This window comes from Colossoma macropomum, unplaced genomic scaffold, assembly GCF_904425465.1.
Source record: "Colossoma macropomum unplaced genomic scaffold, Colossoma_macropomum, whole genome shotgun sequence".
Taxonomy (NCBI): Eukaryota; Metazoa; Chordata; class Actinopteri; order Characiformes; family Serrasalmidae; genus Colossoma; species Colossoma macropomum.
This window is the reverse complement of record NW_023494798.1, coordinates 17618555-17645087: the sequence shown is the minus strand read 5'-3', so window position 1 is coordinate 17645087 and position 26533 is coordinate 17618555. Positions and strand designations below refer to the sequence as shown.

Below are 26533 nucleotides of genomic sequence, written 5' to 3'. Positions count from 1 at the left end.
GTAGTCTGCTCCTACTGCTAACATTAAAGATATCACTGATATTGCCGCATCAGCAGTGTGTTTTGCTTGTAAATGAGACAAAGTGGTAAACAGAATTGATAGTATGACAGTAGCTGGACATAACTTTGGTTTGGAAATTGCCATTTTAAAGCTATATTTGAAACAGAGGAATACAACTGTGAAGTCACAGCAACTGTGTGAGCAACAGGGCTTTACTCTGGAACTGTGGATAGACTACAAAAAGACTAGGAAAATGCATTTTCTGGTGTTAATCATCTTAACATTCTATTAACCATTTGACATTGACATCACTAATACTAACTATATAGTTCATACATACTACAGTATAGTGCAAGGACTGCACACTGCATGTATATTAATTGTATGGTGCATATGCTATATATTGCATGCATACTAACTGTAGAGTACTGTATACTGCATGTATATTAAATGTGTAGTGCAGGTACTGTATAGTGTGCACACTTCATACTGCATGTGTATTAACTGTATAGTGCATTAGTGCATACTGCATGTGTAGTGTCATATAGTGCAGAGCTAACTATATAATGCATGTGGTGTACTGTAAATTAATGACTGTATACTGTATAACGATTCTAAATTGGTGCCATGAAACCATTCCCCACTAAACCAGGGCTGTGTTCTACTGTCTTTCTGAGGACCATTAGTGCTCTACCATGTCATTTACTTCTTTTATTCATGACGTTTTATTGCATTTGTATGGCTTGCACTCACAGATGTCGGAAAGCCACGTTCCACGTGAAATGTCCATAATTCACTGTGGCTTATCTTACTGAGAACTCCCTCCTTGGTGATACAGAGAGCTGCAAAAGGTGGATATTCAAGTCTCATGCTAGATACAGACTGTTCCCTAACTCTTATCACTGCTTTCCTGTCCTGCTGCTCAGCTGCTGATTTGGCAGGAGATTACCTACATGCTGCGTATGTGTGTACGCTCACAAATCTTCATCATTCACTAGATGGAATCTTCAAGGGTGTAAAATATGAAATAGATGATAAATAATGTTCGCTTATTTTTATTCTCTTCTCTTATAGGCAGACTCTGACCTCCAGCATTGACAGGAAGTGAGTGTTCATACAGTCGTAGCTCATGTTCCAATACAGGAGCAGTCCACCAGTGCCAACTGCTGCTCAACAAACGGACAAATTCAGGCAAGCGTGGCATGCATTCGCTGCAAACCCTACCAGCTCTCACAGCTGTGCAGAACAGCAGGGTCAACCACTGTCCAAATCTCAACCTTCCTGAACTGCACAAATCTGCCACTGTCTGCGAATTTAGGAAATTAAAGTGCCATAAATGTGCACCCTTACTCCCCCTTACTACACCCCTCCTCCACACGTAGTTGACCAGACAAGACTTGTTCGGTTTATGCACAAGAATGACAAAGCTAATGTAGTTAACAAGTGATGCAAGTTTAGATGCACCAATTAGCAACATGCAAGCACACACACACACACACACACACATTGGAATGCACCTGCCCCCAAAAGAAATCTCACGTTGGATGATAAGAACACTGGTGAAAATATACAGCAGCGCAAAGCCTAGAGTTTACAAGAGCGAGAGATGCGCAGTGATAAGGCCAGAACAGCACTTTATCTATTTCGACAAATGGAATACATTTGGAGTAAGACTCAACCAGACATTTTAATGTCCAGATGATCAACTAGACACTGGACAACAGAATTCAAAACAGGACTGTCTGACCCATAACCAGACACATATGCCAAAATCATCACATACTTGCTTCAACCTGTGTCGAGTTGCCTCAAATACACTTGTTTATGTGGTTCCAGACACTGTGTGACATACTGTAATATACAAAAACGGACAAAAGCGCACCACATGCTAAAAGCAGTAGCAGCAGCTGAAGCTTGAACTGTGTCCATACTTTTGCTGATTTTTATGGAAAACAATAGATCCTACAGTTTCGGGAACATCATGCGGTTTGAGGCATGTGTATAATTACTAAATACAGGTTAGCCACGTAGCTTCTAGAGTGCAAGACTAAGAGGTAAAAACTCAAGTTAGCCTTTGCAGTGGTGCTAAACCTCATATGCCACACCTCTCCTCACTTACTCTATCTATATATATACGTCTTCTTCCCATGGTAAAAGCGTATCTGATATGTTAAACTGAAGGGACCTGGAGCAGAGAGCAAGACAGAAGGGCGGACGAGGTAGACCCCTTGCAGAAATTCCAGCGGATTAAAGCACGCCTCGCGATCTCAGAGTGCTTCATCTGAGATGGAGAGACCTCTCCTGCCCCTGATCCAGCTTAAACAAAAACTGCAGAATGCAGAAAAACAGAGAGATAGACAGGACAAGGACAAAAAGTACAGACAAATATCAGGCATAACATTATGACCATTATGGTAGGAGTGTCTAACAGAGTGGACAGTGAGTGGACACGGTGTTTAAAAACTCCAGCAGCACTGCTGTGTCTGATCCACTCAGACCAGCGCAACACACACTAACACACCACCACTACATCAGTGTTACTGCAGTGCTGAGAATGATCCACCACCCAAATAGTACCTGCTCTGTGAGGGTCCTGACCACTGAAGAACAGGGTAAAAGGGGGCAAACAAAGTATGCAGAGAAACAGATGGACTACAGTCTGTAATTGTAGAACTACAGAGTGCACCTATATAGTAAACGGAGCTGATAAAATGGAAAAAAACACATACAAATATATTGATGAGTCAACTAACAGAAATGCTCCAAAATCACTTATAATAAAACAAAATTACATTAACTTACATTAAGAATGTTTTTACCTTTTCCTTTTACTCTTTTATACATTTTATGGCATTTTACTTTTATGGCAAATTTTAGTGCACCATTTTTATTATCTTAGATTTTAACATATTGGGAAAAAAATATATATATAAAGAGTGCTTTATGTTTCTTCTCTGTGGAGGATGTGTATTTTTTTCACTTCGAAAATCAACAAAACATAATTAGACCAGGAGCGCCCAAACTTTTGCATTATATAAAAGGCAACTGGTATTTTTATCTGGTATTCATAATAATAAAAAACAAAAAATTGAGACATTAAAAGGTTTTGTTATGACCGCAACAGTATACAATATACATTCATATACAAAAAGAGAGAAAGAGAGCATCAGTAGGGAAAATAACTGACATTGAGAAAGGCTGCAGTTCACTTGGAGAAACAGGGAACACCAGGGCAAGACAACACTAGTAAGTGACCCGTCAACAACACGCTGCTCTGAAGGGAAAAGCAATTTTTACACTCAAAACCACATCTCAATGGGGCCATTCCATTTTAGGATAAGGTCTCGCTTGTTGCTGCCTTCAGTGGCACTTTATTGGCAATTAGCCTGGCAAAAAGACATGGCAGAGACTCTGCTGAAGCCATCTCATACACCAGCTGCCACTCTGCAGAAACACTGAAGTCCTGCAGCAGCATAAGGCATGTGGGCTTGGCAGCGAAGAGAGGTTAAGAGGGTAAGAAACAGAGGCAGAGGTGGGGTGAGAAAGTGTAAACTAAGAGAAGCTCTGATTTAGTACCCTTTTTTATAAGATCATCTCCCACAAAAGACGCAACCTGAGCCTGACGAATATCTGAAATGATGTGACTGATGTGAATGGTCAGGCTCCATCAGGTTCAGACAAATATTTCAAGCTATAACTCTGACACGTATTACATAAGACAGGGACAGAAGTGACAAGGGCACAATGTAATAAACACACAGACAGAGGAGTACACCAGAGTCATTCACGCCCTAATAATGTACCTGCGTGTCTGTGTCATGTCTGCTTAAAAGAGCACCCCTCTCTGGCCCAGACAACACACTCAGTCAGTGACCCGGTCGCTATGAGGTGAGAGAGAGCAGAAAAAGGGCATAACAGTGCCCAGATGGAGGGAAGCAGAGATAAAGAGGTGAAGGAGAGCACGCACTGAAAGTGTGAAAACAGGCCCAGCAGCTGGGGCTGGGGGTGGCTGAAGTCAGGCTGCAGTGATTCATCACAGACATAAAGGTAGCATTGCTAGAGGCAAAGGTGCAATGCATCCATCCGTTTTGCTGTCAGGGTGGGCGGGGCAGGGCTGTTAGATCAGGGTGTGTGACCCTCAACAAGCCCACTCTGGCTGTGACCACAAGGGCAAAGCTGACACAAGGACATTAAGGCTTGTTCTGTCACCAGCTGAAGTGAGATCTCAGCATGTACAGAAATGGAAATTTTAATATCAAGAATTTACGTGGTGCAAAGTTATTCTTGTGTGTACAGTGTTGCAAAAAAGTATTAGCTACATTTTTACATGTTTCTGTTATTGTGTTACATTAGAAAAAAAAAGTGCAGACTCTAATACAGAATGTAAATGGAATGTAAAATGTAAGTCATTATGTAACCAGAGGTGGGTAGTAACTAGTCACATATAGTTACAGTTACAGTTACATAATAAGTAAAATTTGATAGATTTGTACTTTTCTAACAATTAAAAATTCTTTTGCTTATAATTAATTATATTTGTAAGTTCAAAGTTTTCAAATTTTCTGAAGAAATTCAACAGTTAAGATATAAACAAAGTAATTCAGAGTGGTTTGAAGTGAAGTGGTGTATTCTAGAGAAACTTCCTGACAGCATTCTTTATAGTGGTTAAGATGAGAACCAGGGGTGGTGTTGTCTACAACACAGATATAGGAATTTCATATACAATTCAAAACCACCAGTGAACTGTGTCATCTGAGTTGACAGTAATGCTGAGTCCTATAATGTTGATAATGGTAAAATAATGGTTAAAAAAGTAGTTCTCTTTAGCATCTATTTTGCTGTACATCCTGCATTTACGTCTACCCCATGAATGGATTTCAAAAATATGTTTCAGGCCAAAAACATATCTCAAAACTATCTTAGCTTAACGATTTAATTATAAAGAGATTCTGAAAAATCATCAAAATTCCACTTTAAATACATTTTAGTCATTAACTTGAACTTATTTCTTTTTCTGTTTAATTTCATTGTTACGTTGGTTCGGCATCTGAATTGGTTTATGACAGGTCTCAGTTCTCACTCTTGAGGTTTATTGCTTTATTTTAGATGAGAGTGCATCAAAAATAGGAGAATATAACCTTACAAACTTTAGTTTTTTATTTTATTTTGTATGTACTTGTACTCATGTTGATTTTTGAAAAGATACTTTTACTTTGACTTGAGTCATTTCTTCACAGAAATATAGTAACTGAGTATTGGTTCAGACGACTCAATCCACTTTTGTAACATAGCTATGTGATTACACTTACTGTCAAAAAAATAGATGCACACAGAAGGAGTTGTCGGATTGCAATGCTATTCTACACATAGAAGTGTGGTCTCTCAGTATCGCGTCAGGCAGCCATGTTTGCTAACGCAACATGCCAGATGTCTCGGCATGGAAAGGTTCCTGATGGTGTCCTGCAGCTCGAATATTCTTACGTGGTTCCTGCAGATTTTGCGGTAGGGGTGGAGTGTTGATAGCGCTTCCAAAAGTATCCCACATATTTTCAGACGGGGATAGGTCTAGCGATGCGGCTGGCCATGGCATAGTATCTGTGTCTTCAAGGCAAGCTCTTGAGACGGCAGCAGTATGCAGATGGAATAGTGCACTGCAGTGTGCGTTCAGAAAAGTTAGAGCCACTGGTTGCAGGACTACATTAACGTAACATTGGGCTGTCAAAGTGCCTGTAATAAAGACCAAAGGTGATTTGGCATCGTACAAAATTGCACCCCACACCATGACAGCAGGCCTTCTGGACGTGTGACGCATGACAACAAACCGTTCATCTCGGCGCTGACCACGGTGCCTCCACACACGGATTCTTTGGCCGTCTCCACCAAGACAAAAGCGGGACTTGTCACTGACGATGACCTGCTGCTATTCTGAGTCACTCCATTGTAGTCCGGCACGACACTATTGCAGGCTTTGGCGACACTGATGTGGTGTCGTCGTAATGGTCTGAGTGCATGTAGTGCTGCATCGTGCAACCATCTGCCAATGGTGCTGGCACTAACAGGATGACTCATAGAGGGTATTACTGCTCGCTGAATGTCCGCAATCATGGCTATTGGGTCACTCCGCACATGTCGGACAATCCGTCAGTTCACCCAGATCCTTCATGTTGCTGGTGCGTGCCTTTTTCTATCCACTGCCGCCAACAGCATGTTATGGTAATATCCGCATGTCCCGTATGGCGCGCAATATGTTTATAAAACCATCCCGCTTCCCGGAGCCCTATGATGCGACTCCTCTAAAACTCTTCCAACTGCTCAAATTGCTTTCGAACTCTTCTCCAAGGCATACTTCGCCCACAAAGGATGCTACCAACACAACAGCATAAGTCAGAATGGAAAGCATGCACAACAGGACGACTTTATATAGTCAGTCATGTACAGCGATAAGGCCCGTCCTTGCTTATGTCACATGCACGGCCGGGTGTGAAACTTCGCATGCCTCACAATGTCAAACCTATCCGCCAAGTTTCATTCCTGCTGGCTGGGGTGCAAGATTTTTTTTGATGGTGGGTGTAATTACACAATGATGTAATTACATTTATATTAGAAGACAAATTAATAGTAGTAATTCTGGAATTCTAAGGATATGGAGGATAAGGAAATGACATCATTGGTAAAGTAATTAGCAGAGATAAAATATCAATGTTATGAAAGGAGAAATGGCAGGTTTGTTTGTTAATCATAAAAATTCTAAATAAGGGTTCTGAAAGTGACTTTGATCTCTCTCTCTCTCTCTCTCTCTCTCCCCTTCGAGGTAAGTTAGTACAGGGTGCAGTGGAGCCTAGAGGAGTTCAGAATCTTCCACTGTCAGCTGTTTACTCATTAGACACACATTGAGCCTCCTGGGCAGGTGCACACGCACAATGAGGCTTTTCATTCACACTTGTCATTGTTCTCCTGTTACTGAGCTGTCCGCTTTCTCACCCTTTTGGTACAAGGACAATAAATGGTCCAGGGTCATCCTGTACACACTGAGGGAAGAGCAGTTCACACCAGGAAACAGAAAGATTTTAGAAAATTGCAAAGAATTAGCTGGCACTAAGCCTCTGTTATCAGAGAGTACAGACTGACCTCATCATGCAATCAAACTGCCTTCATCTCTCCCTATTTAGCAGAGTCATTACCAATATGGGTCTGTCAATTCCTGTTAATGGCCCCTGTAACCACACAGGCATAATACAAAAATCAATGGCCGAATACTGAGGCGCAGTGCTGTTACTTTTTCCTGCAATTCCTGTTATTTGACCAGTGTATCTGATTCCATATTTCCATTCCACAGCATCGGGGTCATGGATTGAGCTGAGTCTCTGTCTTTACTGTTTCTGTAATTGACACATGGCCAGTTATGACTGGTCTCACTCTGATCACAGTGATAAATCCAGAATTGTACTGCACTTGTTTGAGTACTGACTGAGCTTAAAGCTTAAAGTGAGTAAAGCACTGCTCTCTGAGTGGAGAACTCACCTAGAAAAGAAGCAGCACACAAACTAAACCGCTCCAGTACTTTTACTGGACAAATCACAGCTGTCCTCTGACAGTCCACCGCATGATCAGTGTAGAGCAGCAAAGGCCTTTTATCTCCCAGCTAATGAAATACTGTACGTGTGATCTGCTCATCTGCCTTTGATGGATGCTGCAGCCAGCTTTTAATGGGCCCAGAGAGAGAGAGAGAGAGAGAGAGAGAGAGAGAGAGAGAGAGAGAGAGAGAGAGAGAGAGAGAGAGAGAGAGAGAGAAGGAAGAAAAAGACAGACAGGAAGGAAGTACGAACGAAAAAGACAGACAGGAAGGAAGAAAGAAAAGGACAGACAGGAAGGCAGGAAGGAAGGAGGAAAAAGACAGACAGAAAGTAAGGAAGAAAAAGACAGACAGAAAGGAAAGGAAGGAAGAAAAAAAAGACAGACAGGAAGTAAGGAAGAAAAAGACAGACAGGAAGGATGGAAGGAAGGAAGAAAAAGAAAGAGGAAAAAAGGAAAGGAAGGAAGAAAAAGACAGGAAGGAAGGAAGGAAGCAAGGAAGGAAGCACCCCTTGAATTAATGAATTAACACACCAAAAACATACATGGTAAGTAAGAAATTGTTAAATATTTTTTATGTATTATTGTTATGAGTCTCACAATTGACTCTATAGTGCGGCCTCCTGAGCCTCACCTCACGTCTAGCGCCCTGGTGGCACTGCCATGTGACCTGGGGGCTCAGGTGCTCGTACTGCCCTTAACAAGTGCCAGTTGATGCTATTTTGCATCAGCAAAAATGTGAGCTGTGCACTACAGTATATTTGACATATGACAATGTCTTATAACCATAATAAGCTATCCAAGAGGAGCTAATCATTTTTGAGTGCAAGTGGTTTGAAAGAAAGAAAGAAAGAAAGAAAGACCAGGAAACTGAGAAAAACTATAGAGTAGTGTGGAGTGGTTATGAAAGAAAGAAAGAAAGAAAGAAAGAAAGAAAGAAAGAAAGAAAGAAAGAAAGAAACAGAGAAAGAAAGGAAACAAAGAAAGAAAAAGAAAACAGAACCAGGAGACAAGAGAGAGAGAGAGAAGCTACATGAAATGCAGCTCAGTTGGGGTTCAGACAGTGCACAGTGTCTACTCCAGTGGTAAGAAGAAGTTGCCATGTTGATAGTGTCTCCTTGTCATTGTTGGAGACATGCTGTCATACTGTTCTCTTCAGCTGTGTGAGAGAGCAGTGCAGAAGCAGTCCACTCTGAACCAGCCTGCGCATCCCTGAGCACTCACTAGCTCTGATGCCAATGTCATTTTTAATGAGGCAGCCAGGGACAGAGGTCCAGAGACTCTTAGGCCTGTTCTAATCAACTCGCCATGTCTGGAAGCCCATGCAACATGATAAGCGCTGTCCAGAGCCTCTAACCTCTGAAGTCACCCTGCGCTTTAACTCAGCTCAGTGAGGTCTGAGCAGCAGTCCATCAATGAGAGCACTGAATTGACCTAGATGAGGCACATAAGACCCTGGAGGCCAAAGTTTGCTAAACAGCACTCTCATCAATTATCCATCTGTGCGCCGTCACAGAGCTGTCACATCAACAATCTGTCAGAGTGAGTAGGAGAGGGAGACAGAGAGAGAGAGAGAGAGACAGAGAGAGAGAGAAAGAGAAAGAGGGAGAGAGAGAGAGAGAGAGGAGAGAGAGAGAGAGAGAGAGAGAGAGAGAGAAGAACAGAACAGAGCAGGATTGAAGGTTAAAGTAATGCTTTTTCTCAAGCCAACTTGCTGTGGTATATGTACTTTAAGTGGAGTGATAGATTTTCTCACTGCTACACGATGTTCTCGGGCTCTGGGAGCTGTTACCACAGTTCAAGAAAATTGCTTTTACCAATTAGGCAGCTTGAAAGTGATTTATTCCTTTGTTTGTTGACTTCTGAGCTTTCCTTTTTAAGACTAATGTTCTTGTTTTGTGTGTTTGTGTTGGGGTCTGTGGTCTGATGACACATTTAAGAAGTAGGTAGAAGAATGAAAGCTTCTATGTCTAAAAGTTTGGAGACACCCCTTCTCATTAGTGAATTCAGCTACTTTAAGGTGCACTCATTGCTGACATAGAGATACAATCACACAGCTTAAATCAAAAGCCTCAGAAATACACTGCCAATAGAATGAGATACTCTTAAGCAGCTGCGCATGAGCCTACAGTCACCATACTCAGCGTTGGTTAGAGGGGTATGGAACCCCTCAGCACTGGGTTGTGGAGCAGTGGAACTGTGTTCTCTGGAGTGATAGAGCTCCATCCAATACCTTCGGGGTAAGTTGGAGTGGAGTTTTTGATCCAGAACTGATCATCCAACATCACTAGCTGACTTCACTAATGTTCTTGTGGCTGAATGCAATCAAATCCTCACAGCAATGTTCCAAGAATTAGAGTAAAATCCTCCCAGAAGAGTAGAGTCTGTTACTGCAGGAAAGAGTAAACACCCTCTTCAAGGGTATCCTCAGAAATACCCTTGATTTCGGAATCAATGCTGGATGAGCAGATGTCTACAAACTTTTGGGACATATAGGGCCAGTTTCCCAGATCCAGACTAAGCCTAAGCCTAGACTGCAAAAATTTCCAATGGTTGCTCACAAAGGGCTGATAGATTAATCATTTCATATCACAATTTGGCAGGGTGCGTTTTTTAAAAATCACAATTTTTTATAGACTACATCAACAGCATTGTCTTAATCTTTAATTGGGGAAGTTTAACCATGTAACACAGAACATGTGAACTGCTAGTAGATCATTTAGACCAGGGATGTCCAATCTAATCCACAAAGGACCGGTGTGGCTGCAGGTTTTCACTTCAAACAAGCTGAAGCACACCTGATTCTACTTGTTTAATAGGTTGGTCTTAGTCCTCAAACATTTCATCAGGTGACCTCCTGTTTTGTTGGTGTGAAAACCTGCAGCCACATCGGCCCTCCGTGGATAAGATTGGACACCCCTGATTTAGACCAATCAGAAGCAACCAAACACACATGTGCTGTGTACATGACAACACAACCAACTAACTGAGACACTACATTCAGCATTCAAACCTTAAGACAGAAAAAGTGGATGTTATGGCCTTCATGGTCAAAAAAACAAGACTTTCATTTATGGAAACTGCAATCACAATGCTTGTGAGAAAATCAGCCCTATATTCACCATTGCCACTGCAATCTAGCCAAAGACTAGGTCTAATCCATGTGTAGGAAACTGGCTACAGTATAGCTGAAATATTTTAGGACTAAAAACAGATACTGTAGACATTTCAAGGTCCACTAAGCAAAAAATGGCATGACATGTAATATATGGAAACATCAAAACTGTAATGATTTTTATAGCACACTGACAAGGCAGAAAGTGAAACAGATTGCAGCAAGTTTCAGTTGAGAGGGTATTCTGCCAGGAACAAAAGCGTCCTTAACAGTTCCAGAAGAGAAACATTCATCTGAACTCTGTGACCACTTAACAAGTCATTTTTCGTTCCATCAACTTATCATGATGTCTTGCCTCCACTGGCAGTAACATGAGACACATGCAAAGTCACAGAGAGGGGCTGCCAAGGCTACAGCATACAAAGACGTTTTAGACAATTATATGCTTCCAACTTTGTGGGAACAGTTTGGGGAAGACCCTTTCCTGTTCCAGCATGACTGTGCCCCTGTGCACAAAGTGATGTCTATAACAACATGGTTTGACAAGTTTGGTGTGAAGGAGCTCCAGTGGTCTGCACAGAGCCCTGACCTCAACCCCACTGAACACCTTCGGGATGAACTGGAATGTCGATTGCAAGCAAGGACTCCTCATTCAACATCAGCATCCAACCTCACAAATGCTCTTTTGACTGAATGGTCACAAATTCCCAGAAACACACACTAGAATCTTGTGGAAAGCCTTCCCAGAAAAGTGGAGAAGTGGAGACTGTTAAAGCTGAAAAGGGGGGGCAACTCCATATAAACACCCATGGTTTTGGAATGGGATGTCCAACAAGCTCAAATAGGAGTGATAGTCTAATAGCCTTTAAAACTTACTATTTAATTATATTAGGCCTACACAAAGCTTGTGTAAATAAGCTTGTGTTTTTTTTCCATTTTGCTTTAACCTATTTAGGAATGTTGTTTGGGGTTGGAATGACAGAACTGAAATGATCAGTATTGGTTTTGCTCAGAGTGAATCAATTTCTTTTTTTTTTTCTTTCCTGCTGATAAAACAGAGCTTTGGTCTAAAATGGTGAATTTTGGTTTTAAATAAAAACAAGAAATTGCAAAATGTAAAAAAGTTTAGAGTGTGTCAAAAAATTAAACAAATTTAAGCAGACTGAGGTCTTTAATTTTTAGTACAACAGGATAAAAATCAACACAATGAGTTTGCAAAATTTCAGTGTGATAAAAGAAATATCAAAATAACACTGGAAAGCTGTAGCAGCACAGTCATTCAGGCACCCATGGACATAACATACATTTTTCTTGTCTTTTTAATTTTTTTCCCTTGAGGTTCACTTTTGATGTTTATGTGGTTTTATGTACCCAAAACGGTCATAATTTATTTTTACATAGCCATTTTCAACCACTCTTTAACCATTAGAATGAATCAGGCTGTTTTTGTTACTATGCCTTTAAGACTGATGTATGTAAACTGGCTATGTAATTATTTGTGAACATATCAGTTTTTGTGACTATGAAAAAAACTGATCTCAATGCAGGTTCTTTTTGGATTATAGTTTCCATAGAAGGACTGTAATGTCTGGGGTGTGAATGATACATTTTGAGATTTTAACAATGTTATATACATACAACACATTTTGTATTAAAATAAACAAATGAAAGTTGATTTTCGATAATATGGGTCTAAAAACGTTGCTGGTTTAAAACAGAAGGAGAGCATCAATAAGATGCCACTGTCTCTGCGCTGTGGGCCTTCAAGTAAAGTCTGTAACCCGCATAATGTAACAGGAAAACAAATTATATTAATTGTGTTTTTAAGGAACCCTAAAAAATAAAATAAGTGCACAAGTATCCAATACCAACTGCAGTTTCTCTTAAGGGAACATAACATTAAAATTTCCATCACAAACAAGCTCAAATACTTTAGAAAACCATGAGTGTACTTTATAATCCAAAGGCAAAATGTGAACTCTTTTTATTAAATTGGAAAAAGAAGAGTGAGTGAAAGAAGCAAAGGATTATGGGATCATGATCCTGGTGAGAGATAGACAGAGCACACACAGCTCTCCAAAGGTCTGTGTACTTGGCCCTTCATTGGCCTCACACCTGTAATAGAACACTGACTGACCTGCCAGACCTCTACATGGGCCATATGCCTGAGGCAGAGTTAGCACTGCTGATCTCACACTACACTGCAGATTGAGAGTGAGACGTCAGAGACACCACTGAGACTGGACCCAGCACTTGGGTCAAACATCAATCCATGAATTAATAAAAGCTGCCCACAAAAAACCAGCAGACACAGACCAAGACAGAGAGCAACTCAGCAATGAGCTTTTCAGTGTCCACTGCACTAATGCACGATCCACATGACTCACTCAGCACCCAAAAATACCCCAAAAAGTGCGTGCACACCAGTGGAGAATGTTCAGAGGCTTCTAGGCCTTCAGAAAAGCCATAATGATTTCTGCAAAATAAAAAATACAAATTTATGACTATTTTTTAGTTTGTTTTTATTAACAGAATCACCAAGGTCAAACTCTGCAAGTATTATAGTAATGCTCTTATTTCATTGTTGAAGTTTTGGCTGGAAACAAAAGGGGAAAATTCTTGAAACACTCAATGAAAAATGATCCAATCAGAATTTTTTAGATACAGCCAGGCAAACTCTCCCACTGGTTAGGCCTTCAGGAACTGAACTGAAGCTGACCAATAAGTTTCAGTCAGAAAAAAAGCAAAATAATGGCAGATGTCAGGGCCATTTACTCAAAGTGTTACAGTAAAACTGCTACAAGATAAAATACATGCTAATATCGTCTGTTACAAGCTTCAAATAAAACACGGAGTGTCTTTTACAAACTTCAAATGCCTATATTTAATCTAGAATAGGCAAAAAGACATTCATGTGAATCACTGTTAGTTTAGCACTCACAAACTGCTTGAATCGCTCAGGAGCACTAACTATGCCAAAGGCTGCAATTATTATAGAGGTGTTTTTTCCTAAATTTTACTTACTCTAATAATTATGATTCACCACTGGTGCATACTAACAAAAAATCAACACAAAATCTCCCCACTCACTCAATACAAAGTGCTAGCTATATTTAATCATGTTTTTCATCATGCACAAGTAGTAGTGAATATTTGACAATTAAGTTTCATTTGACACTAACACACACACAAAAAAAAAAATCACATCTACTTTAGCCACGTTTTCCAAAACATTTCACTTATTTGCAGTGATTTACTCAAACGTTATTTGGGAATGTCCTCACACTCTTTGCTGATAACAGTAACTTATATTACTCGGTTTTAAATCATTCATATAATTAATTTTATAAATAACGCATAATTTAATATACAGTACCATTCAACAGTTTAGAATCACTGTTTTGCTGCAAATAAATGGATAAAATGATTCTAATATGCATAAGACAATTATATAAAACGAGTAAGCTGTATGACATTGAAAATTCATTTATAATTTTTTTATACCATTTTTACCATTTAATACTTTCTTCTTCACACGATTCTTAAAATATTTAATAAACATTAAAGACTGGTGAACAGGTGTAATATTTTTTACTGTATGTAAATAACAGAAATGATTAAAATGGCAAGTGACTTTTCCAAACTTTTGACTGAGTTTGACTGAGGGGTGTCAAACTGGGTTTCTTCCAGGTCACAGCTCTGCAGAGATTAGCGCTTTCCCTTTTCTAACACTGATAAAAGACTTGCTAATTAACTAAGTTGAATCACAAGTGTTTACTGAGGCAGAGCGCTATACTGTGCAGAGCTGTGACCCTAAAGGAAGTTTGATATTCATGAGTTAGCCTTTTAAACTCTCAGTTACTATTCAGTTAAGGGTTAAAATCAGTACTGTGAATTATTTAGTAAGTACTGTAAACTATTGAGTGACTACTTTGAATCGTTTACTAGATACAATGAAACTGATATAGCAGTTGTATAGTAATTAGACTGAGGAATGCATCTGCTGACAGGTCCTTAGAATTTAAAGGATAATCAAGCCTTCTGAATGTGAGAGTGGGTGGATCTGATTAGTGCTGCAATAAAACTCTGCAGGATAATAACGCAGAACAAAATGAATGAACAATCATTTGATTGTACTCTATTGGAACAGACATTTAGTCAAACTGTTATTGCATTAAAAAATGTTCATGTTCATGGTTAGTATTGTTTCCAAACTTTTGGCTTGTAGTGTGTGCACATAGGGTAGAGAATCAGTTGGGAAATGCATGAGATAGGTTTGTGGAGAATGGAAAGGGAGGAGATTGGTTTCTTTGAGTCTGCTCATCTCACCTGCACCTTCAGGAAAGAATGGCACTGAAATTATAGTCTGTGTGTGCACAAGCCATGAAAAATCACCAGGCTATAGGAGGATTCTTTCATATATTTGGTATAAGTTTGCAATTTCTCAAGCAGCCAGCCAGCTTTTGTTTACTACAGAGATGGTGTCACTTGGCTGAACGTGCTAATTGAAATATTATCTAACTTGATTATAAACACACACGCACGCAGACACACACACACACAGAGGTATGGTAACGGACGGAACTAAAGGGCTCCTGACTTGTCTCCGAATGGTCACACCTGATCGGTCATGCTGCAGCACTGTGAGACACAGATAACACTGCAGTTCCTCTCACTGCTGGGACATCACAGTGCCCCTGCTGAGCATGTTCATAGCATCTCCTCTTACTTCACTGATTCTGCTGTGCTTGATAGCTGAGACAAACCACGCTGTTAACACTCAAAACGGAACTACCATTTGTGACCAGTAGAGGGCACTCTTTCCTGTGGAGTGTCCTTCAGCACTGCAGATTCTGAAGTTTCTGAACAGGGCACTGACATTTATTAGGTGACATAACACAGCTGCTGAACACAAACAAGACATGTTCATGTTTACTCACTCTGTTTCCTGTTGCTTAACTATAAACTGTTCCTATGCATTCATCATCATAAGATAACTCCTCATAAGATGCCCTAACAATCATAACAAAGAGCAGCACCTCTTGTCTGATATTCTTGTTGATGTGTTTGTGTGTGTGAATGAGTGTGTTTACAGTACCGTCAGGAGCGGGAGGTATTTCTCACTCACCTGGACACCTTAAAGGGAACATATTTTGGAAAAACTAAACACTGTTTTAAAACAGTGGAATGAAATCTTTCACTTCACAGTCCACATAGTCCACATAAAGAAACTAAGATGACAAACAAACTCCTTTTAATTCACTGTTGCTCTGAAACTTAACACATTTAGTTATATTCATTTACATATATCCATTCAACCTACAGATGTTTAGCTCCACCCATTCACAGTGAAGAGTATAAGGAGTGTTCCAGTTCCGAACTGTTTTTTGAACGAAGCACGATACAGGACAGCCAATCAGAACTGGGCTCATTTACAAAGATCAGTCTTCAAGGCAGGGTAACAAGAATATGCTGTCAAACTCTAAGGGATGAAGAGAAGTTGAAAAATGGTCAAGTCAAACAATGAATTACAACTATTTTTGGCACATAAAAGCACACAAATGTTGTATGTGGACTCCAGGAAAATGTAGGACATGTAGGAAATGTAGGTTCTTTTAAGCCAAATATGAAGACATTCCAATAAGAATGGCCTACAGTAATGTTTGTAGTACTGGACTCTAAGACAAGTCTTAAAACCATAAAAACAGTGGTCTCGGTCTCGACATCATTTGGACTGGGTCTTTTCTTGGTAAGCTAGACTCCAGACTCTTGTTCTTGAGAGCAGTCGAGTACCATGTCTCTGTCAGAGGTAATTAGAAACTGAACTTTTTACTATTATTATTTAATATCAACAAAATCTTCAAACAGAATAAAACATGTACATCAGGTGTCTCACAGCACCCTCCTCTGGGTCTGCCATGAGCCTGATTCATTCATGACACTGCAGCAGATACAGTGTGTCAGAATTAAGAAATGAACAGAATTACCAAACAAATCCACTGAGAATACAGAATGAACTGCTCAGCACTTCACTTGCAAAAGCCTCACTTGAGTTCAGCAGAAACACAAATGCTATATGTGTCCCATGCAATTCTACTGTTAAATATAAGTTTATTTAATTCAAGTGAAAGCTAAAATGTTTATTAGATGCTCGGTGTATTTATACCACTACAGTGATAATAATGTAAAATCAGCATCATCAACAGTAGTAGTAGCGACAAAAGACTTGCTAAGCATCGATTAAGATGCGCTTAAATAAGTGCATATATGGACTTAAATTTCATACTTGGAAAGATTATAGGATTTATAATATTTAATATTTATATAATATTATTTATTAGTACTATTGTATAATGAATGGCAATGATTGTACAATGAACTACAAAAGAATTTTATGTTTTTCCCCCCGTTTCTTCTTTTATTTTTATATTGTGGGGAAAAAAAATTTTAACCTGGTCTTGGCCTTGTCTCGGTCTCCCCACTTTTAATCTTGGTCTCGAGTTGGACTCAAAGTGTCCAGGTCCTGACTTGCCTCTAGTGCCCTTTACAACACTAGCCCATAGCTCTCCTCCTATTGGACAGTCCTTGCTTTTGGCTTAATTGATTAATCAATCTGCTTAACCCTCACAAGTCCAGAGTTACTACTGTCGTTTGCTGTGCCCTTAAAATTACATATTTACTTTTAGTTAGATAATCAATTAATTAATCAATTATTTTTACATTCTGTATGAACAGGTTCAAATCCGTTCAACATCTAAATATATTCAACTTAAAAAAAAGACAAGAAAATTGAACTAAATGTAGAGGATGTTCGTTCTTTCTCCCAAATAAGATTGTATTCACAATAATTCGTCAATTTTAGACAATAATCAAATATCTCTTATAACTACTACTAGGCTACATATGTGCTATTAAAGAATCTGCACTTTTGACAAAATGTCTCTGCTTGGTTCAGTTAGCAACGTGGTCTATAATAAGTATTGTAAATAAATATAAATAGTAACGTGCAACATGCAATTGTCACCACTGCCATTCTCACTTCTAAGGGTTAACTGAGAAATCCTGCTTTGTGGAACCTCCCCCCCCGGGTCTATTTGCAGTATACTGCTGGTGGGATATAGTGCATGAATAGAAAGCTCTCAGATTGCCTGTACTCTATAGAGGGGGGCGTTCCGGGCTATTCTGGACCCAACCCACCCCTCCCAACTGTCCCCCCCCACAGTAACCAGACACCCTGACTACCACAGAGGCACTCCTACAGAGCGACACAAAATGCTGGCCTGTCCTGGGTAACCCCTTGCCCTTCACGGCTGCTCTGGATATGAAACGTAGCATGGCCGCTGGGAAAGGGAGTTTGCAGTCCCAGTACATTCATAGCCAATGAACATCTCAGGCGAGTGAGGAGGGGGGCTCGTTTGGATCTATGGTATGTTCCTGGCAGCTGAGTTCATATATACACAGGAGCTAGCGCTGAAATAGAGGCTGTGGAGCTGGAGGCCCTGCAGGCTGCAGTCCAGGCATTTAGGCTGTAGACAGGGACAGACTGGAAGCCAGCAACTCCAACTACTTCCTCAAAGCAGCAGAGCCAGGAAATGAAACACACAAGATACAATCAACTCAGGACTTTACTGATACACTCAGAGCACAAGCACACACACAGATACACACGCAGTTCATCAGTCCCAAATGCGACACACATAAAAACAATACTGCCCCACACAATGACACACACAAACAGTTCCAAACAAACACATGTACAAGCTGATCTAGATCCACACACACACACAAAAACACACACACACACAATATACTGTAACAATTAGAAAACAGTTGATTACTGTATTTGTACAGTTTTTCCCCATACCCCTGCATTTCTAATATACAAGTCATACATGCTCTAATGTGCACCTACAGCTGTCTGAGCGCCCTCAGTTTTGCAAGATTATGTAGTACTACATCAAAATCAGAGTAAGGATAAAAGCAGAAACATGTTTAACAGAAAATTATATACAAGTCTTAACAACTAAATATAGTATCACATTTTCAGCTTTTAGCATTTCAGCATTTAGTGTGCCTACACTTTACCTTTTTAGAGCTTCCGCTCTTTTCATGAGTTTTTCAAAGAAATCTGCAGGGATATTTTACACATCTTGGGACAAAAGTTCTCTCAGTAACGGCTTCTTGACAACAGAATATCCTTTCAGACTCTTCAGCTTTGAGTTTTCTTCTCACAGTGGAATAATAAACAAACACCTTTGTATTTTTTTAGATCTGAAGTAAAGGCGGAGCTTGATTTTCTCTTATCTCTCAAAAGTGAAAGCTTTAAGTACTGTTTATTGATGGGGCCAGTGTTGGTGGTCTATCAGGCCCACAGTTGGTAGAAGTCCCCTTTTCTCTATATCTTTTAATATTTTTTTGAATTCCAGTTTTAAACAATTTCTGTTTTTCACTTATTGTTCTTTGACTTTACCCTTCCTTCTGCATGTGAATTATCTTATACCTAACCTGGTCAGAATATCTTCTAAAAAATTGTACTTAATGATCGTTGTGGCTGGAAACGAAAGAAATGAGGGGTGGTTACTTACTTTCGCACAGAACTGTACGCAGTGTACAAGCTGACCACAGCCCCACAAGCACACAAGTACACACAATATCAATCCCAAATGTATACACAGTGAACCAATTGGTCCTGAAACCCCCCACCCCACACACACACAGCACAGGCAGGCAGGGCCACAAACAACCACACACACACACACAGATGCTATTCAAATCAACAGTGCAGACAGACACGCACACAGTGCCACCGGCATGATGTAGCAAACTGAGAAAAATCATACAAACACTGAGATGAGAACTTTGACTTCTGCAGTCCAATCAATCAGCACGACAGGTAAATTAGGCTGCTGCCTGATTCCACACTCCACTCTCTAATTATTCCTATATTACACAATTTCATCATCCCATCTCCCTCCCAGGCAGTGGACTCATAAAAAGCTGACTTAGATTGAGCCTCCTGCTGCACACAGAGAAAAGCCAATCAGCTGGGGCCTGAATTCACTATAAATCATCACTATACTAAACTGACCCCGTATGAACTTGGCTGCCCTTTCCCGAACAAGTCTCAGCAGTTGCAAAACATTCACACTCTAAACACAGAGCACAAGACCTGACTGGCCGCGGGCAACCAGTCACGCTCTTTCTCAGGCTGCTGTAATGTCCCAGAGGTGACAGCTGAGTCAGCTGAACTCGATCACAAACGAATGGCCTTCTGCACAGCTTTGCACACCAGCTCCCACTGTGGTATCAAATGCATATGACCCCAGACAGGACATTAACTTGAATAGAGCTTGACTGAAACCAGGCTGGACAGCCTTACTAATTCTGGGGCCTTGTGGGAGTAGACTATAAACAAATATTCTGTTAGTGAAGGAAATATTATGCAAGCATCAAAGTCTGCTGAATTATTCATAGTGCTCTTCAGTTCTGTATTGGTGCTACCCCCAACAAATCAGGACAATAATAACAGATTTAAAAAGTAAAAGGCTGCAGGTGTGTTTTCCTGAGCAACATGACAAGATGGCCTCTGAACAAAAAACTGAAGATTACATTGCCAAACCTGACGCCAAGTTTAAAGAGGAATTACACTGATTTAACTTAATTTCCACATAATTTAGTTCTATCTATGATGCACACACACACACACACACACACACACACACACAAAAAAAACGCTTATCCTTCTGGGTCACAGGGGGGTGGGAGCTGGAGCCTATCCCAGCAGTCATTGGGCAGAATGCTTATCTATGATGCAAATATAGCCAAATTAAGTGGGAAAAAATTGCCTTTGGACAAACTTGCCTTAGAACACCTCTTTGCTCTGCTAAAAGGATTAAAAATATGTTTTAGGCCAAAAACATATTTCAAAACTATCAGGAATCAGAGAGTGTATTCATAACAATTTCATGTAATAGCTTCCTGTGAGGGTAGCTATTAGAGACATTAAACACTTTGGACGTCTGATTCCTTTCACCACCACTGTAAACAATCCTGATTCAGAAAGTTTCTCTAGAATGGTACTTTTTACAGCAATGTACCCTCTGAATGGCTTACATATTAACAATTTAAATTATGCAGAAAGTGAAAAAAAAATCAGTTAAAAAAATATAGTGGAATTCCCTTTTAATCCAATAAATAACTTGCTTTATTGCAAATCTAACTGGGCCATTTGGATACTGTAAATTCTGCAACTTCTCAAAGGTTTTGGCTGCTGTATTAACATTAAATACTGATCCAAATTTATTAAATCCATAACTTGCTGCATAAAATTACTGTAATTTCAAACAGGCCGTGTGATCATAGAGAGTGTTTACAAACAAAAAGATGAGTCAAAAGATGAATATAGAAGAATCACTGACTAAGGGCAAGAGTTGAACAAAAGAGCTGAGCTCAGATGAGGGAGAAGGAAACCGATCCAGCCTTCAATAATGCCATTCTCAGTGCCATGGCACCCTCTTTTGGTAGAACTAGAGCACTCAAAAGCAGTGCAAAATAACAAGGAAGAAGGTCTGATAGATCTTGACTGAACAGTGATTAGATGTTCATTTGCTGGATGGACGATTGAATTGAATACTTTGTTATACTGGGAAAAAAAGGAATTTATTTGACTCAAATGTGAAAAAAATATTTCCACATGAATAAAACATATTACATCAACACTCTCTTGAGAACAATGTTCTCTTTCAGTTCACTTACTTTCGGCAATAATTGCACTGGTGTCATATTTTATTGAGTGAGATGACTGAATTGAGTACACTTTACACTTTTGAATTGAGTAAATTCAATGCACCACTTTTTTCAGCGTACCTCTGCTGTGGAGCTTTTTGTTTACGATTCTAGTATAATAATGGGGTAGTTTCATGACCTGTAGGAGATTATATATGATGTGCTAGTGTGTAGAGAATACCATATAACAAACCTCATTACCTGTGATGCGGTGTTGTTTGGTGCTGACCCGGCTGGTACTCTGGATGGCACAGCAGAGGTGCAGCATTGCTAACATGGTTAGAATCATCACCACACTCTGCAGAAGCAAGGTCAGCTCAAACTGCTTCCCAATCCTGCAGAGAAACAACACAAACAGTACATATAGTGCGTTATTACTGTCAAACGTTACATATAACTGTGCTTCCCCTGCTCTTCTACACCTCTAACTCTCACTGTACTCAAAACTGATTCATAAAAAACATGCAGCCGTTTACTGATACATAGTAGTAATGTGTCATCACTACACCAATGAAAATCAGATCAGAACAGTGTGACTAAGTGTATTTGAATACACCATTAAATGAAAATGCCACTTTTTTCCCACTTTTCAAAATTTCTACATAAATAAGTGATTAAAATGTAAACAACTTCATTCAGAGTGGTCTGATGTGAAATGCTCCTTTTCAGAGAAACTTACAGAGTCAGTGTTCTTTACAGTGTTAGTGACTGCCACCAGATGTCTGGAGGGTTTAATGCGTCTAAAATCTTTATACATGAATGCATGAAATGGTTACAGCTGCGCTAAGACACTGTTTTACAATAGTTCTGGGAAAGTCTTGGCCTCAAATGTATTTTTTTAATTTCATCTATGGTGGAGAGGTAAAGCAGAGTGCTTTAAGGTCAACTTTATTTTCAGATTTACCACTAACTCAGAAAATCATTAGTTCACTGGTTGTTCTGGATAGTAAATAAAATGGTTGGCTATATTTGTGCTGTAGACATCATGACCCCAGTTCCAGTCACCACCACAGTAAATAAATCACTGTCTGTACGCTTCCCTACAAAGAACCATTTCACATCAAACCACTCTGAATGACTTTGTTTATATCTCAGTTACGGTATTATACTTTAAGTTTTGAAAAACTGATGGAATTTCCATTTAAGTGCACCTGTTTTTGTTTGATTCTTTTTACTTTACTAAACAGGGACAATACACACCAATCAGTATCACTGTTTAACGTGCCAGATATAGCCAAATGAATCATTTTCATCTGCTGTCCCCGGGCATGTTTAGAAATCAAAACAAGGTTTCCATTCCATAAGATGGCATTGAAAGAACATTACAAGGGCACCAAAGTAAAAACCTACAAGAGCACATAAAACAGGCTCATCCTACATATCACACAAGAAAACACCAGTTTAGGTTAGTCTTCAAAACATGTAACATGATTAAATGTTACATTGGCACATTTGGTTGTCCAATTACCAATTTACTTATAAATCATGTTATATGCAAAATGAAAATGCAGACTGACCAAAAGCACTTTTCCTTAGTGACAGTCACCTCTTGTATGTAATCGCCCCAGTTGACCTACATATGATTTCACTCCTGAGCTGTACCTGTGCCGAGAGCCCAGACGCCTTCCACCTCTACTCACCAGAAGAAAATGCGCAGTATGTTGGCAATGAGCAGGACCAGACAGACACAGGGTGGAGAATCCCTCTGTGTTGCCGGTGCGCTGGATCTCCTGGTACTGAGGAATGTAAGGCACGGCCCCCCCAAACACCATCACACAAGAGGCCAGCCAGGACAGCACAGTCCACGAGCTCTCCACATCCTCCTCCAGCTCAGACTCCATGGCTTAGGCCTCACACTGTCGCCACTGCTGCTGCACTCATACACTGTGCTGAGACATCACACTGCAGCTTAGCTTAGGTTTCACAAATGAGGACAGACTTCAAGAACAATGTCTAAACGGGACAGGCTGATCTATTGGCACAGTCATACTTTTATGACTACTTTTAGAATGCAAGACTATGGTTATAGAGCAGAGGGCAGAAACTGACAGGACAGAATACATGCATATGTGTATTTGTGTGTCTGTGTGTATATGTACACTAGTATTCACTAGCATTAAGTTTTAAATCACTGATCATTTTAATAATTTGTGTTATTTTATTCCAATTTTTTACAGGGTATACTGCCATTATTTATTTATAGTAATTTCTTGATCACATTTTAAACCATCCTGGATAAATTATATTTAAACTTTATTCTCAATATTTTACAGCTTTCTCAGTCATTAACTAGCTTTGAAAAAATCTGTGTAGTGCAGTAGGATTATAAAAGAATAATTTCATACATTTTGCACTTTTTTATCGAAAACTTTACCCTAAACTTTTGAACACCTGTGTTCATGTGTGTGTATATCAACAGTGTTTTAATAAAATCTCCCACTGCCCTTTACATTGTGTGAAAAACCCGGTATTATTTGTAGTTTTCAACCAATATGTAGTTTGGCTAATCAACACTTCATCAGCCTTAGTTATTCTATTTACAACTGTACTCAAATTGCTTTCCACCTTATTGCGTATCCAGAACATTAAACTACAACTGCACATGTATTCACTATGTGACCTCAAACAGGACTGATTAACACCATAGGGTACCTACCATTCACATTCTGTGAACCTGAGGCTGTCAATGTATAAGGCACTTGACTGTGTTTAATTGTGCTTTAATATTCTGAAACGCTGACAGATAAAAGAAGTGTGACCATATGCTCACATTGGGTTGCATCAACAAATTGCAAAAGTCTGCCTCCCACAACTTCCTCATTCATTATGAAACTTTTCCTCATCTGAAAGGAAGTGTCAGCTTTCCTTGTCTGAAAATGCAAAAGGCAAAACACACATGCCTAAACCTGCTGATTAACCAGCGTTAGCCCTGCGGAACATAGTTCTGTTCTAACACTGATGTCTGAGAAAACAGAGGATTTATCATCAAAACTTGCCACTTCAACGACTGGCCCCGTTTGTAGGCTAGATAAGACTGCAAGACTGCACTTACAAAGCAATGCTCCTAGAGATAAGGTCCTCTGCTCCTCTCTCACTGTCTGGCCAAACAGATGTTTCTCCAAGACAATGTCCCCAGTCATGAGCTCTAGAACATTCAGGATACAAAGATTACAAAATAGTTATAGTGTCTTATTTTAGTTCACCACAAATACTGTCACAACAGACTGTATTTTCATGGACACTGTTCATGGGCTAAGATGAATGCAGTGAACACTGAGCATGCCTGCATGTATGCAGCTAAGTGGTCTTTTGTTTAAAATACACTTCAGTCATTAACAAATGAACCAAAATCTAAAAGCATAACCAATAGTATCATAGATTTACAGGTCGGGATGTGACAGAATAGAAGTACTGGGAATACATATTCAGAATACAAATATTAAGTAACTGTATTCAGTCCAAGTTACATTTTGTAATGGCAGTAAAAACACCTTTAGAATACTTGCCCACCAAATACATTAAGATGGAATGAAAATGCCTTCTAAAGCCTGACTGATAAATCATTAATCTGAGTCTCATCAGTTGAGGACATGTTCACGAAGTACAAGCTTGGCTTTGGTGTTGTACTGGACTTGTGCATGCGTTCCATGGCAAGTTGCATACATGTCATTCACTACAAATCACATGGCTACTCACAGTGTAGTTAAATTTGTGAGATTTTATTATTGGGATATAGCAAAGCATTGGCATAGGTCATGAAAGGGCAGTGGGAGCAGCAGTGGACTGAAGCAGGAAATAAGAGTCAAAATAATGTTGAGGAGTTTGTGTTCATTTTTGTATTAATTTGAATAATTATGTTTTTCAAGAAATATATTATCAGAACTGCCAACCAGTAACAATGAGGAAAAGTGTGAATTAAATAATAATTACAGCAGAGTTTTTCCTCTTCAGTTTATTAATATGGATTGTAAATGTATTCTGGTCATGTTATTTTATGTGTTGTAATGGAATACGGTACATTTATGATGGTGTATTCTGTGTTCAGCCATCATTACTTTTTCAAATTATTTTGCCTACCAGCAAGGTTGCATCTGTGGTTACACCACATCCTACAACTGCACTCTAGTCAACAAAACTTTAACAAAGTGGTGATTACTATGAAATGCTACTCTGTCCCATTTATTAACATTTAATTGCATTAAGGAAAAAGGTGTTCTGAGATGAGCTGCATGTGGCCTATTTTAGAAAACTTTGTGCTGTGTAGCTGCACCCTTCCATTCAGGGCTGACTATTTCCAACACATGCTTCAGTTCTCAACCCAGAGATCGGGAAACTCCAGAGATTTTTTAAAAATTCCACATAATTAAATGGTGGAAATGTCAACAAAGTCATTCAGAGTGGTCTGGATGAAATGCTTTGTTCTAGAGAAACCTGCGAAGTCAGAATTGTTCACAGTGGTGGTGACAGGAACCAGACGTCCGCCTCTAAAAGCCATAAAGTTATCACCTGAAATGGTTAGATATATGCTGCCTGATGTCTGACACATTGCTTTATGATAGTTTTGTGCTGAAATTTTGGCTTAAATTGTATCTTAATCCATTCATGGCGGAGGGGTATATGCAGGGCGTTGTAAGTAAAAATAGTCCCCAAAGAAAACTTATCATTTTCAGATTTATGATCATTTTATCACTATCAAAATTACATAGAAATCTCAAAATCCACGTGTAGGTTCACTTCTGGTTTGGGAGAGTAAATAAAATGGCTGCATTTGTGTTGTAGACATTGGGACCCCGGTTCCCATCACCACCACTGTAAAGTTTGCAAGTTTCTCCACAAATTAACCATTTCACACCAAAACACTCTGAAAGATACAATGTTTTTTTATTTTTTTTATTCAAGGACCGAATTATTCAGACTTTTTTAAAACAACGGTGGAATTCCCCTTTAAAGATCCAGCGGGTCTCTGCGTTGTTTTGAAAATGAGATGCAGCGCTTGTTGAGAAGAACACAAGGAGGCCAATCTAATCTCAGCACTAACCTCAATCTAAGAATAGCTCACTC

General features: G+C 39.5%; 1 protein-coding gene across 1 annotated transcript in view; it reads right to left on the bottom strand.

Moving 5' to 3' along the window:
* The window catches only part of si:dkey-246g23.2 (solute carrier family 66 member 2), a 63433-nt gene that overhangs the window by 35850 nt on the left and 1050 nt on the right, over positions 1–26533 (bottom strand). Inside the window, 4 exon segments of the mRNA XM_036585069.1 lie at positions 21674–21807; positions 23113–23159; positions 23161–23356; positions 24525–24617. Coding sequence (XP_036440962.1) covers positions 21674–21807; positions 23113–23159; positions 23161–23313 — 334 coding nt within the window. The 5' untranslated portion in view covers positions 23314–23356; positions 24525–24617.